Source organism: Carcharhinus amblyrhynchos, chromosome 14, assembly GCF_965287045.1.
Source record: "Carcharhinus amblyrhynchos chromosome 14, sCarAmb.v2.hapA, whole genome shotgun sequence".
Classification (NCBI taxonomy): Eukaryota; Metazoa; Chordata; class Chondrichthyes; order Carcharhiniformes; family Carcharhinidae; genus Carcharhinus; species Carcharhinus amblyrhynchos.
In genome coordinates this window covers 54,456,980-54,472,898 of record NC_137337.1, presented here as the reverse complement: position 1 = coordinate 54,472,898, position 15,919 = coordinate 54,456,980, and the positions used below count along the sequence as shown (strand labels likewise).

At 41.4% G+C, this 15,919-nt stretch overlaps 1 protein-coding gene across 8 annotated transcripts in view; it reads left to right on the top strand.

Moving 5' to 3' along the window:
- g2e3 (G2/M-phase specific E3 ubiquitin protein ligase) overlaps nt 1-13,753 on the top strand; it is a 289,629-nt gene extending 275,876 nt beyond the window's left edge. For 7 of the 8 annotated variants that reach the window (XM_080202897.1, XM_080202898.1, XM_080202896.1 and 4 more), the window contains 2 exons: nt 8,326-8,540; nt 11,383-13,753. In XM_080202897.1, the coding sequence (XP_080059023.1) occupies nt 8,326-8,540; nt 11,383-11,621 (454 nt within the window). In that variant the 3' untranslated portion in view covers nt 11,622-13,753. Of the gene's footprint in view, nt 1-5,750; nt 5,942-8,325; nt 8,541-11,382 lie in introns of those variants that run through there. The other variant, XM_080202903.1, reaches the window with a different exon arrangement.
- The last annotated feature ends 2,166 nt before the right edge of the window (nt 13,754-15,919 follow it).

Genomic DNA, 15,919 nt, shown 5'->3' with positions numbered 1-15,919 from the left:
TGGGATACAGGGCTGTAAACTGGATAGTATTGCAGTTGATAAGGAGGATGTGCTAGATATTCTTGAGGGTTTGAAAATAGATAAGTCCCCTGGGCCAGACGGGATTTACCCTAGGATTCTCTGGGAGGCAAGAGAGGCGATTGCAGAGCCTCTGGCTCTGATCTTCAGGTCGTCGTTGGTCACAGGTATAGTGCCAGAGGATTGGAGGATAGCGAATGTTGTCCCATTGTTTAAGAAGGGGAACAGAGACTTCCCCGGGAATTATAGACCGGTGAGTCTCACTTCTGTTGTGGGCAAAGTTTTAGAAAAAATTATTAGGGATAGGATTTATAGTTATTTAGAGAGTAATGTATTGATTGGAGATAGTCAGCACGGTTTTGTGAAGGGTAGGTCGTGCCTTACTAACCTTATTGAGTTTTTTGAGAAAGTGACCAAAGAGGTGGATGGGGGTAAGGCAGTTGACGTGGTATATATGGACTTTAGTAAGGCGTTTGATAAGGTTCACCATGGAAGGCTTCTGCAGAAAATGCAGATGTATGGGATTGGGGGTGATTTAGTTAATTGGATCAGGAATTGGCTAGCAGATAGGAGACAGAGGGTGGCGGTTGATGGAAAGTGTTCGTCATGGAGTTCGGTTACAAGTGGTGTGCCTCAGGGATCTGTTTTGGGGCCACTGCTGTTTGTAATTTTTATAAATGATCTGGATGAGGGTATAGTTGGGTGGATCAGTAAATTTGCTGATGACACCAAAGTCGGAGGAGTGGTAGATAGTGAAGAGGGGTGTCATAGTTTACAGAGAGACTTGGACAAGTTGCAGAGCTGGGCCGAGAGGTGGCAGATGGAGTTTAATGTGGAAAAGTGTGAGGTAATTCAATTTGGCAGGAATAACAGATGTGTAGAGTATAGGGCTAACGGTAGGACTCTGAAAAGTGTTGATGAACAGAGGGATCTAGGTGTATGTGTACATAGATCCCTGAAAGTTGGGAATCAAGTAGATAAGGTAGTTAGGAAGGCATACGGTGTCTTGGCGTTTATTGGTAGGGGGATTGAATTTAGGAGCCGCAATGTCATGTTGCAACTGTACAAAACTCTGGTGCGTCTGCACTTGGAGTATTGTGTGCAGTTCTGGTCCCCACATGATTGGAAGGATGTGGAGGCATTGGAGAGGGTGCAGAGGAGGTTTACCAGGATGTTGCCTGGTATGGAGGGAAGGTCCTATGAGGAGAGACTGAGGGATTTGGGGTTGTTTTCGTTAGAAAGAAGGCGGCTAAGAGGGGACCTTATTGAAACATACAAGATGATTAGAGGTTTAGATAGGGTGGACAGTGATAGCCTTTTTCCTCGGATGGAGAAAGCTAGCACGAGGGGGCATGGCTTTAAATTAAGGGGTGGTAGATATAGGACGGATGTCAGAGGTAGGTTCTTTACCCAGAGGGTGGTGAGGGATTGGAATGCCCTGCCTGCTGCAGTTGTAGATGCGCCTAGTTTGGGGGCGTTTAAGAGATCTGTGGATAGGTTTATGGATGGAAAGGGATTGGTTTAGGTTAGAGGGTCATTGCTTTTTTAATTGGTCGGCGCAACACCATGGGCCGAAGGGCCTGTTCTGCGCTGTAATGTTCTATGTTCTATAACTTACTCCCTAACTCCTGTAAATGTGACTTTAGGATCTAAATATCTCAATTCTATGTAATTGGTACCAACATACACCAAAACTTTTGGTTCAATTTGTTCTCTCTGCAAAATATTCTACACCCTCTCTTATGATGCTCTTTACCACCAGGGAGGCAACACCCACTATATGACTCACAATAGAGGTTACAGACTTGTCCATCAATAGTCCACCCTAATTATGGAATCTCCAAGAAAAACTTCATTTCTACACTTGTTCCTTCCTATACGGTCCCTTATCAATTGGTGCCATGGTTGGGTTGTATTGCTTCAAGGTACTGTCACTTCCAGCAGTTCCTAATACTGTATACATGTTTGACGATGGCAGACTAATTTAGTGGAATTCTTTGAGAACATTACGAGTGCAGTGGATAACAGACAACCGTTGATGTGGTGTATCTGGATTTTCAGAAGGCATTTGACAGGGACCACACAAAAGGCTGCTGCATAAGATAAAGGTGCATGGCATTACAGGTAATCAATTAGTATGGATAGAAGATTGGTTAACTAACAAAGCAAAGAGTGGGGATAGATGGGTGTTTTTCTGTTCGGCAGTCAATGACTATGGTGTGCTTCAGGCATCAGGATTGGGACCACAATTGTTTATAATAGGTGATTTGGAGTTGGGGACCAAGTGTGTCAAAGTTTGCAGATGACAGTAAGATGAATGGTGGAGTGAAGTGTGCAGAGGACACTGAATGTCTGCAAAGGGATTTAGATTCAGTGAGTGGGCAAGAGTCTGGCAGATGGAGTATAATGTTGGTAAATGCATGGTCATCCATTTTGGTAGGAATAATAGCAAAATGGACTATTATTTAAATTGTAAAATATTGCAGCATATTGTTGTGCTGAGGAACCTGGGTGTCCTTGTGCATGAATCACAAAAAGTTGGTTTGCAGGTGCAGCAGGCAATTAAAAAGACAGATGGAATGTTGTCCTTCATTGCCTCAGGGATGAAGTTTAAAAACAGGGAGGTTATGTTGCAGCTGTATAAGGTGCTGGTGAGGCCACACCTAGAGTACTGCTTTGGTTTCCTTACTTGAGAAAGGTTATACTGGCACTGGAGGGGATATAAAGGAGAGTCACTAGATTGATTCTGGAGTTGAGAGGGTTGGCTTATGAGGAGACACTGAGTAGATTGGGACTGTATTCATTGGAATTTAGAAGAATGAGGGGGGATTTTATAGAAACATATAATTATGAAGGGAATAGATAAACTAGAATCAGGGAAGTTGTTTCCCACTGGTGGGTGAAACCAGAACTTGGGGGCGTAGCCTCAAAATAAGGGGGAGCAGATTTAGGATTGAGTTGAGGAGGAACATCTTCACCCAAAGATGTGAATCTGTGGAATTCCCTGTCCAGTGAAGCTGTTGAGGTTACCTCATTGAATGTTTTTAAGGCAAAGATAAATTTTTGAACAGTAAAGGAATGAAGGGTTACGGTAAGCAGGCAGGTAAGTGGAGCTGAGTCCACATAAAGATCAGCCATGATCTTATTGAACGGCGGGGTGGGCTCGAGGGGCCAACTGGCCTAGTCCTGCACCTAGTTCTTATGTTCTTCTGACAGGCCAGACTCCTGTGCTACCCATCTCTTTCTTCTGGATGACTATCTGTCCCCTGTCCTCTCATTCCCTATGCTGTGACCAGATCCTGGTAAGTATGATCCATGGAACTCTCATTTTGCCTGATGCTCCATAGGTACCACAGCTACCCCTCAAGCTAGAAAATGTTGAGCTCAATCTGGAGCAGCTGGAGACACCTGCCACACACATGGTGACCCAAACCATTTGAAGTGTCCAGAAGTTCCCATGTGGTGCAGGAATTTAATATCATGACTAGGTCTCATTCCTGTCCATAATATTAAAAAACCTCTGTTTTCATTTAGTATCCTGTTTAAACCATTGATTTTAATGAATATCTATTGACCTGCTCTAGGTCATAAGTAAGAACATAAGAAATAGGAGCGGGAGGAGGCCATCTAGCCGTTCGAGCCTGCCCCACCATTCAATAAGATCATGGCTGATCTGAAGTGGATCAGTTCTACTTTCCCACCTGCTCCCCATAACCCTTAATTCCCTTGTCTATTAGAAATCTATCTACCCGTGACTTAAATATATTCAACAAGGTCGCCTCCACCACTTCAATGGGCAGAGAATTCCAGAGATTCACCATCCTTTGAGTGAAGAAGTTCCTCCTCAACTCTATTCTAAACTGCCACCCCCCTTCTTTTGATACTGTGCCCTCTAGTTCTGGTTTCCTTTCTAAGCGGAAAGAATCTCTCTACCTCTACCCTATCTAGCCCCTTCATTATCTTGTAAGTCTCTATAAGATCCCCCCTCAGCCTTCTAAACTCCAATGAGTACAGGCCCAGTCTATTTAATCTCTCCTCATAAGCTAACCCCCTCATCTCCGGTATCAACCTGGTGAACCTCCTCTGTACTCCCTCCAAGACCAATACATCCTTTCGCAAATAAGGGGACCAAAACTCCAGTACTCCAGTTGCGGCCTCACCAGTGTCTTGTACAGTTGCAGCAAGATCTCCCTGCTTTTATATTCTATCTCCCTTGCAATAAAGTCCAACATTCCATTTGCCTTCTTGATCACCTGCTGCACCTGCAGACTGAATTTTTGTGATCTGTGCACAAGGACCCCCAGGTCCATCTGCACAGTAGCATGCTGCAGCTTTTCACCATTTCAATAATATTCCATCCTACTATTATTTCTTCCAAAGTGGATAACCTCACATTTGCTAACGTTGTACTCCATCTGCCAGGTCCTCACCCACTCACTCAGCCTATCCAGATCTCTCTGCAGACTTTCCGCGTCCTCCATGCAATTCGCTTTTCCACTCAAGTTCGTATCATCAGCAAATTTTGTGACCGTACACTCAGCCCCCTCCTCCAGATTGTCTGTGTATATGGTAAACAGTTGAGGCCCCAGCACCGATCCCTGCGGCATGCCACTAGTCACCAGCTGCCAACCAGAAAAGCACCCATTTATTCCAACTCTCTACTTCCTGTTAGATAGCCAATCCTCAATCCACTCTAACACTTGACCCCCAACTCCATGTACCCTAACCTTCTGCAGCAACCTTTTGTGAGGCACCTTATTGAAGTAATTTGCTGTTATACTAGCTAAGATTGAAGATTTGTAATTTCCCAACTCCTAATTTGAATCTTCATTGTCACTTCACACTTCTTGTTTTGAACACAGATTCTCCTGCACTGCCGTCTCTTAAGTTTTATTCTCTCACTGCTGTTGCACTGATCCCTCTCAGGCTCAATGTTAAATTGTCTTACTGTTCTCACATGCTCCCTGTCAGACACACTGTGTTATCATCTCTCTGCTTTGTGGCATGGTGTGTAATTAATAAAGTGGGTGAGTGTAGGTCCAGTTTGCCATGTGGTAATTTGATGTCGTGGCAGTAATGGAGACCTGAAAGATGGGATTGGGACTAGATATTTATGGATGTAAAGTTGTTGTATTGGAGGGAGAATGTCATAGATGAGTCGAGGACAAATCTATATGGCTAGTGCTAAGAAACAATAAAATTGCCATTATAATGCTTACTATATTCATTCAACTTGTAGAAAAGATGTAGGTGAACAAATTTTCAAGGAATTTACAGAGAAGTGCAATAGTGAATGTGTGATTATAATGTAGCACTATGACAATTCCAGTTTATTAAGGGCTAGTAAAGTGTGAAGGATAGGTCGGCATTTCTGGACCTGACTCTTAAAAATAAGAGCTGTCAAGTGGATCAAGTGTCATTGGGGGAATCTTTTGGGAGACAGTGATCATTATATCATAGGGAAAAGGACAATCAGCAATCCAGAGTAAGACACAGACTGATTAATTGAGGGAGAGCAAAACTCAGTGGGCTAAAATCAGAGCTGCCAGATAATAGGCCACCTTTATAGAGGAGATAATTCGGGTACAGTCAAGGCACATTTCCACAAGAGACTGCTTTCCATGCTGTAACTGTTCTATGATTCTATGTTAAAGACATTGAAAATGTGCATTTGTGTTTTTGTTGTATTGTTTGAGTCAAGACTTATATGAATTTGTTTTAATTCTTTTAAGATAAAAGGAATCACATATAATTACATACAAAGAACAAAGAAAATTACAGCACAGGAACAGGCCCTTCGGCCCTCCAAGCCTGCACCATCCACGCTGTCTGACTTAAGTAATACCCCCTATTTTTCCAGGGACCATATCCCTATATTCCCATCCTATTCATACGTTTGTCAAGGTGTCCCTTAAAAGTCACTACCGTATCTGCTTCCACTATCTCCCCTGGCAACGAGTTCCAGGCACCCACTACTCTGTGAAAAATCTGCCTCATACATCTCCTTTAAACCTTGCCCCTCGCATCTTAAACCTGTGCCCTCTAGTAATTGACTCTTCCAATCTGGGAAAAAGCTTCTGACTATCCACTCTGTCCATGCTTCTCATAATCTTGTAGACTTCTATCAGGTCATCCCTCAACTTCCATCGTTCCAGTGAGAACAAACCAAGTTTCTCCAACCTCTCCTCATAAGTAATACCATCCATACCAGGCAACATCCTGGTAAATATTGCAGAAGGTCAGGGGACATGGAGTTGGGGGTAGGGTGTTAGCGTGGATAGAGGATTGGTTGTCAAATAGGAGGCAGAGAGTGGGGGTCAATGGGTGCTATTCGGATTGGCGGATGGTGACTAGTGGAGTGCCCCAGGGGTCGGTGCTGGGGCCTCAGCTATTTACCATTTATATAGATGATCTGGAGGAGGGAACCGAGTGTATGGTGTCGAAATTTGCTGATGACACCAAGATTGGTGGAACGGCAAATTGTGCGGAGGGTGTGGAGAGTCTACAGAAGGATCTAGATAGGCTGGGCGAATGGGCCAGGAACTGGCAAATGGAATTTAATGTTGGCAAGTGCGAGGTGGTCCACTTTGGTAGGAATAATGGTAGGAAGGATTATTACTTACGTGGAGAAAAACTGCAGCAGGCGACGGTGCAGAGGGACCTCGGGGTCCTTGTGCATGAGTCGCAAAAACCCAGCCTACAGGTGCAGCAGGTGGTCAGGAAGGCGAATGGGATGCTGGCCTTCATAGCGAGGGGGATTGAATATAAAAGTAGGGAGGTCTTGCTGCGGCTGTATAGGGCATTGGTGAGGCCGCAGCTGGAGTACAGTGTGCAGTTTTGGGCGCCGTACTTACGCAAGGATATTTTGGCCTTGGAGGGAGTGCAGAGGAGGTTTACTAGGCTAATGTCGGAGTTGAGGGGGTTGAGCTATGAGGAGAGGCTGAATAAACTAGGCTTGTACTCGTTAGAGTTTAGAAGAATAAGGGGAGATCTCATTGAGACATATAAGATGATGAATGGGATGGATAGGATAGAGGTGGAGAGACTCTTCCCACTCAAAGGATAGTAGGACTAGGGGGCACAGCCTCAAGATAAAGGGGGGGCGGTTTAGAACGGAGTTGAGGAGGAACTTCTTCACTCAAAGGATGGTAAATCTCTGGAATTCTCTGCCCGTTGAAGTGGTGGAGGCTACCTCGCTAAATATTTTTAAGACGCGGGTTGACGGGTTTTTGATAAGAGAGGGGATTAAGGGTTATGGGGAGAGGGCGGGAATGTGGAACTGAGCCACGACAGATCAGCCATGATCTTATTGAATGGCAGGACAGGCTCGAAGGGCTAGATGGCCTACTCCTGCTCCTATTTCTTATGTTCTTACGTTCTTAAATCTTTTCTGTTCCCTCTTCAAAGCCTCCACATCCTTCTGGTAGTATGGCAACCAGAATTGAACACTATATTCCAAGTGTAGCCTAACTAAGGTTCTATAAAGCTGCAACATGACTTGCTATCTTTTAAACTCAATGCCCCAGCCGATTAAGGCAATCATGCCGTATGTCTTCTTGACTATCTTCTCCATCTGCATTGCCATTTTCAGTGACCTGTATACCTGTACACCCAGACCCCTTTGCCTATCAATATTCTTAAGGGTTCTGCCATTTATTGTATATTTCCAATCTGTATTAGACCTTCCAAAATGCATTACCTCACATTTGTCCTTATTAAACTCCATCTGCCAACTTTCCGCCCAAGTCTCCAACTGATCTGTTTCCTGCTGTTTCCTCTGATGGTCCTGATTGCTATCCGCAAATCCACCAACCTTTGTGTCATCTGCAAACTTATTAATCAAAGGTCCCAGCATTGATTCCTGAGGAACGCCATTTGTCACAGCCCTCCATTCAGAAACGCACCCTTCTACTGCTATCCTGTCTTTTTTGACTGAGCCAGTTTTGTACCCACCATGTCAGCTCACCTCTGATCCCAAGCGACTTCACTTTCTGCACCAGAAGGTGAAGTCGCAAGGGTTTGTTACTAAACAAAATGTGTTTGTTCCTAAAATTATATAGCATGTATCTTGATTATTTTCCGTATGAATAACTTAGACTACTTCCATTGTGTGTGGAAGATACTTCCATTCTACAATGGTAAACCTTATGTTGATGATTTAACTTATTTCCTGAGGATACTGTTCCCTTCTACTAATGTTGATATTTGAAATAGGTTAGTGAAGCTTTAGATTTTAAAATCCTTACAAATATAGTATTAAACAATATCACAAGAGCTGTCTCTTAATATTCTGGTTCTTTATCTCAGATTCCGTGAAGGATTGAAAGTTCTTGGTTTGTTGGAAAACATTCAGAAATACCCAGAAATATTTGCTGAGCTGTTGTGCTACAAACCTCAGAAATTAACAGCAGAGACATTTGAAACACTTTTCTCAATCAACTTTTCACCAAATGGAAGCACAAGAAGGATTGCAGAATCCAGAGTGATTGGTTTCTGGAGAGATTACTTAGCAGATGTAGAAGGTATGATTAAGATTTTTTACAGCATAGATTTATGATGCTATCCCCTTAAAATTGAACTGTATATTTTGTACAGCTCATCTAGCTACTGAAGAATGAACAAAATAATTTACTTCCAATGTTGGGCTCATATTGTCAAAGGATAATGATTAATAAAGGTGAGAAGATTAAGAGGAAATTCGATAAGAGGTGTTCAAAATTATGACGGGGCTAAACAGAATAGAAAACAGTTTCCATTCACAGTGGATTGCTGTTGGTGTATTTTTTGCCTGTGCAGTAAGTTGTGTAACATTTCACTACTTCATTCTGTTCCTGAGGTTTTGGGAACTTCCCCAGCCCTAATGAAGTAATTATGGTGATGATTACAGGGTCACCTCCCTGTAGTCTCTAAGTATCTAAGGTGTCAGAGCCCTTGTTGGATGCCATTGTTTGAGGGCCGCAGGGTGGCACAGTGGCTGTCACTGCTACTTCACAGCGCCAGGGACCCAGATTCAATTCCAACCTTGACTGTGGAGTTTGCATGTTCTCCCCGTGTCTGCATGGGTTTCCTCCAGGTGCTGCAGTTTTCTGTTACACTCCAAGGATGTACAGATTAGGTGGATTGGCTGTGCTAAATTGCCCCTTAATGTTTAAAGATGGCTGCATGGGGATAGGGTGGGAGGGGTGGCCTGGATAAGATGCTCTTTCAGAGAGTTGGTACAGACTTGATGGGCTGAATGGCCTCCTTCTGTAGTGTAAGGATTCTATGGTTCTAAGAATCAGTGGGCATTGATTTAAAGAAGCAACAGTGACATAAGGAAAAACTTTTCGCCACTTTGAATCGTTATTATCTGAAATGCACTGCCTCAGCGTGCTGGAGGCACATTCAATCGGAGCCTTTGAAAGAGAATTGTTTATAGAGAAAAATTGAAGGGCTATGGGAACTAGGTTGGTAAGTGGGATTTGCTGAAATGTTGATTCAGAGAGCAAGCACAACAGGTCAAACGACTGCTCCTGTACTGTCACTATTTTATGATTCTATTCAATGATTCAAATTGCAACAATGGCAACTTGCAAAGAATCTGATTATTACTCTAAAATATTTTGCACTATATTCTAGATAATTGTTTATTCCATTTAATTTTTGGAAAGCAGCCTCTGATCATTTGTTAATTGGCTTGAATAGATCACAAAATGTGTGTACTTTCTGGTTTGTGGTTTCTTAAAAGCTAAATATTCTTTCAGTTGAAATGCATAGTGAAAGAAACAATACTTTGTGTAATCTTTCACAAACTATTAGCGAGCTTTCGTTCACATCTGAAACATATGACGCAAAATCACTTCAACTCAACCAGAGAATGGAATTGAATCGAATGTACTTGGATTCTGTAATGTGCTACCCCAAAGTATTTGCAGGGGATGGGCTTTGGATTAACCATTGTGTTTGCAGTGTAGGTCCAGAGACAATTTCAGACTGTCTAGCTAAACTTTTTGAGGAGGGAATTGAGATTAACCTGTCCTAGGAAGTAGCTATCCTTAGAATTAAGACACTTCAGGCAGGTTCTTTTGCAAATTCAGGAATGTATCTTCCCATGTAATCTGTACTTACAAAGCAACATTGTTCTTTAATGCATTTGAGCTGTGAATAATGTGACTGACCATGTTGCATGGAAAGCAACTCATTACTTTGATTTCAAAAATTACATTTCAGAATATATTACCACTAGAAGGAATTTTATTTTTTGTTGATTAGTTACATATGGGATTGAAAATCTAGGCTGAAAACATACTTCTACAAGATGTGTTCATCTTAAAAACTATCTTGTATTTTTAATTTGAAGACCTTCCCATCTGTTCTGACCATGGGGTGGCATGGTGGCACAGTGGTTAGCACTGCTACCTCACGGAGCCAGGGACCCGTGTTCGATTCCCGGCTTAGGTCACTGTTTGTGGAGTTCGCACATTCTCACCGTATCTGCATGGGTTTCCTCCGGATGCTCCGGTTTCCTCCCACAGTCCAAAAGACATGCTGGTTAGGTGCATTGACCCAAACAGGCACCAGAATGTGGTGATTCAGGGAATTTCACTTCATTGCAGTGTTAATGTAAGTCTTATTTGTGACTAATAAATAAACTTTACCTGATTCTTCAGCTACAATGTGGAGATGCCGACGTTGGACTGGGATAAACACAGTAGGTAGTCTCATAACACCAGGTTAAAGTCCAACAGGTTTATTTGGTAGCAAAAGCCATTAGCTTTTGGAGTGCTGCCCCTTCGTCAGTTAAGTGGGAATTCTGTTCACAAGCAGGGCATATAAAGACACAAACTCAATTTACAAAATAATGTTTGGAATTTGAGTCTTTACAGGTAATCAAGGTTTAAGGGTACAGACAATGTGAGTGAAGAGAGCATTAAGCACAAGTTAAAGAGATGTGTATTGTCTCCAGACAGGACAGTTAGTGAGATTTGCCTGGCTTGCAAAATCTCACTAACTGTCCTGTCTGGAGACAATACACATCTCTTTAACCTGTGCTTAACACTCTCTCCATTCACATTGTCTGTACCTTTAAGACTAGATTATCTGTAAAGATTCACATTCCAACCATTATTTTGTAAATTGAGTTTGTGTCTTTATATGCCCTGTTTGTGTCCAGAACTTCCACTTACCTGACGATGGGGTAGCGCTCCGAAAGCTTTTGCTACCAAATAAACCTGTTGATCTTTAACCTGGTGTTGTGAGACTTCTTACTGTCTTCAGCTACATGTAGCTGTATCGTGATGCACAACAGGGTGACTGGTCGAATCGATCAGTATAACCAGGTTCTATTACACATTCTTTTGTAAATTAAATATTTTTTCTTTTCAGATGGAACAACTAAAGCTTCTTTTGAGGAAATCTTGACTTTTGCAACTGGTACAAATGTCAGTCCAGCTATCAGCTTTCTTCCTGGCCCCTCAATTAAATTCTTGCATAGTGATGGAATAATACAGTACAGATTTCCGACAGGACAAACATGCCTCAATTGTTTGAAACTACCAATGTCAAAAACATATGAAGAATTTAAAGAATGTATGGATTTTGCTATCTGTAATACACCTAGATGAAAAAGGATCTAACTCTTAAGTTTTTGCAATCAAATATTAAATCTTGTACATTAACATGTGGCAGTTTCCTTTCTGTATTAGACAAATAGTTCCAGAAGTTTTGTTTTATTTATATTTCTTTAGCAAGGCCTTGCAAAAAACATTTGGAGCCCCCAACCATATGTTTAAAAGAGGAAAGAGGTTATGATTCCTCTTCAGGGATGGGACGTCTTGGTGTTACTGCATCACATGTTGGGACGGAAGTCAAAGTTAGTAAGAATTGCCAATGTAAATCAGTTGCCCTCCCAGTATGTTGATACATTTCAGTTTGCTGGGAGGGACTCAGATTTATATTGGAATGCTCCATTATTTTCTGAGATTGGTTGCACCATCTGTAAATAGTACTGAGGGAAAGGAACCTGTACAGTGTCTCAAGTTGGATAGCTCTTTGCCTGGTTAGTGGTGTTGAATCACAATTCTGCTGTTTTTTCTGGCAAATGTGATGCAGTACAAGGGGAGCCAATAAACAAAGGTGATGAAAAAATTGAAACAGCAGGGAGATTTAAAATTAATTTTCAAAATCAATACATTATCCACAAGAAGGGATTTTGCATTTTTGTTTTGATTAATGTTGCATGAGCATATGCAATTGCTTAATTAACTGGTTAAGAGTTTTTTTTAAAGATTGTTTGATATGAAATCTGACAAGTCAAGCAATAAATGTAAAATCAATTGCATGCGGATAGTATGTACTGTTGTAGTATGTATGTATTCACTGGAACATGGCTCAAGAAGACAACATTTGTAGGGGATAAACAACTAAATTAAATTCCTGAATTTTCTAAACCAAATAGAATTTGCCATAGTAATGACTTGAAACACTTTCAAGTTTGACTGTCTTTACTTTTTAAATGAGGAATTCGAGTTTATTTTTACTTGTACTCTTTTTTTTCCCCACTACTTTCTCCTATTTGTTTCCTGGAAAAGGATTTCTATTTCACTGGATACTGCTATTTATTGTCTGGAGAAGTGCTTTATATTCTTATATTCCTAACCTTATAACCATCACACAGATTATACTTGTAATGTAATTGTAAATTACTTTGTAGTGGCAACCCCAGAAAAGTATTTCCAAAAGTTGTTTAGAAAATGTTATAAAGAACTAATTAATGACAAAAATTAACACATGCTTTAACAGTATTAAAATAAAATAGCTTGGTGTTGTTGTCAGCATAAGAGGTTTATTAGATGTCATTATTGTCAAAATGTTTGTTCATGCATTTCTGAGAAAGACATTGCTTCACAAGTTGTACAATTTTCCTTGCACTGCACTGGCTCATTGCGTCCTATCCAACTTAATACTAGTTGCTATTTGAGTACTGATTTCTAATTTTAGAAATCAATGAGTGCCACAAGTCTGGCACTCATACATTTTAATAAAATTCATACAGTGTGCTATTATTCAAATTTATATTTGCATTTCTGTCATTTTTTCCTGAATTGCAGAAATTTCACAATGGGAAACCATTCTGGAAATAAACTTAACTAGAGCAAATGTAGTTCAATGTACGTTTGAATTAAATTTCTAAGTAGTAAACATGCATTTCAGATGAATATAGCAGGACTCAGAGGAAAGGAAACTTTTTAATACCTTTCCGTACAATGAAGACCAATGCCAGTAAAGTAAAATTCATATGGAGGAAATAGTGTGATAACCATGTACAAATTAAGTATTGTGTGAATGAATACTGTTCGTGAATAAAATAAACTGTTGCACTTGCACTACCTATCTATCCTGAACAATTATCCAATGGTTTATTTCTATTGCAGAATTGATGAGTATGACTGGCTATTATCAATGCACAATAAATTTGAATGATCTGTTTGTTTTCAACAATAAAAATCATATATTGTTTAAACATCTGACTAAAACATGATAACTTCATCAAAAGAAAGAATGTTGTCTGACATTGAATTATCAAAACTCAGAATTTTAATTTTCTGATCTTTAAAGGAATTGATTATAGATTTGCCAACTTATTAATAATAGATTTTTCAACTTCAATTAAGTTGTGAAGACCCCTGTAATCTGTATAATAAATGTTGTAATTGTAGTTGGATTGAGCCTCTTAACATCAGCATATTTCCAAGCATTTGGGTTAATAAATTACATCTTTCTAACGTATTTCAATTTTTTTTCAAGCTTTTTTGTTTCTTAACCAGTGAGACTCAATATTGGAGGAGATTCGTGATACTGTAAATTGTGGCTCTAAGTGCTTATGGTGAAATAGATTTTTTTGTGTCTTTCATATAATGTGCATTCACTCATCGCTATACCTTAATTTTTTATTTTCCAATTTAAGGTGGATGCATATTGCCTTGGTTTGCATGCTAATAATACTACCTTGGACAAAATTATGGTTTTCCATTTTCAGCCTCATGCATTAGTGCATGTATGAGATTAAAATTTTTGATTAGGACTTAGACAAGAGCAAAATATTGGATCTACTTTCATTTCCTAGAATCATAGAATTCCAGCAGTGCAGAAGGAGGCCATTTGGCCCATCGAGTGTGCACCGACCACCTAATCCCATAACCCCACATATTTATTCTGCTAATCCCCTGACACTAGGATCAATTTAGTATGGCTAATCAACGTCACCTGAGGTTGGAGAGTCCTTATTCTACATCTAGATTTTCTGATCCTCTTTCACCATTGCACTGATTCATAAATAACTAACAAATCCACCCCAATCCTTTTCCTTTTCTCTGTCCTTCTCTAGGCACCACCAATCACCATTCATAGGTGTCTTCTCCCACTGGCAGGTTAGACACAGCAGAGATGGCACCACAGTGGCAGACAGTCAGGAGGGAGTTGCTCTTGGAGTCTTCATGAAGGCGCATGGCACCAAGTCAAACATGGGGAGGGAAACCTCTTGGTAACGATCACAGACATGCCCCCTCAGCTGATATAATCAGTATTTCACCATGTCAAATACTATTTGGAGGAAGCACAGAGGTGTCAACAGCACATAATGTAGTCTGGGTGGAGGACTTCAACGTCCATCATCAAGAGTAGCTTAATAGTACCACCATAGATTGAGCCAACCAGATCCTAAAGCTCATAGTTGTGTGACATTAGTATACCTTAAAGAGATGTTTTGTTTGATCTCTGCACCTCTCACAGTCAATGTTTCTCAGCTCACAGCCTTAGCTGATGTTATTATGATGCCAGGCTGACTACGATGAGTTATTTTATTATGATGTAAGTGGTTTAAATGGGCTGGTTTGTGTTTACTCTAGGATTACTTTTACTATCTTTTACTTTTACATGCAAGACTTCTTGAGAAGGTGAAAGGGCATGGGATCCAAGGGCCTTTGGCCATGTGGATCCAGAACTGGCTTGCCTGCAGAAGGCAGAGAGTGGTTGTGGATGGGGCTTTTTCTGAATGGAGGTCAGTCACCAGCGGAGTGCCTCAAGGATCTGTTCTGGGACCCTTGTTGTTTGTCATTTTCATAAATGACCTGGATGAGGAAGTGGAGGGATGGGTAAGTAAGTTCGCTGATGACACGAAGGTCGGTGGTGTTGTGGATGATCTGGAAGGATGGCAAAAGTTGCAGCAGGACATAGATAGGATGCAGGACTGGGCGGAGAAGTGGCAGATGGACTTCAACGCGGATAAATGTGTAGTCGTCCATTTTGGCAGAACCAATGGGATGAACGAGTACACTATCAAGGGCAGAAGTCTGAGTAGTGTTGAGGAGCAGAAGGATCTTGGGGTCCGGGTCCACAGGACTCTTAAATCGGCCTCGCAGGTGGAGGAGGTGGTCAAGAAGGCGTATGGTGTACTGGCCTTCATTAATCGAGGGATTGAGTTTAGGAGTCGGGAGGTAATGCTGGAACTTTATAAGACCCTTGTCAGGCCTCATTTAGAGTATTGTGCGCAGTTCTGGTCGCCTCACTATAGGAAAGATGTAGAAGCTATTGAAAGGGTACAGAGGAGATTTACAAGGATGTTGCCTGGACTGGGAGGCATGCCTTATGAAGTTAGGTTGAGGGAGCTGGGACTCTTTTCCCTGGAGAGACGAAGGTTGAGAGGCGACCTGATAGAAGTTTACAAAATGTTGAGAGGAATAGATAGGGTGGACTCTCAGAGGCTATTTCCCCGGGTTGAAATGGTCGCTACGAGAGGACACAGATTTAAGGTGCGGGGAGGGAGGTTCAGAAGTGATGTTAGGGGTAAGTTTTTCACTCAGAGGGTGGTGAGTGAATGGAATCGGCTGCCGTCAGTGGTGGTGGAGGCGAACTCGCTGGGGTC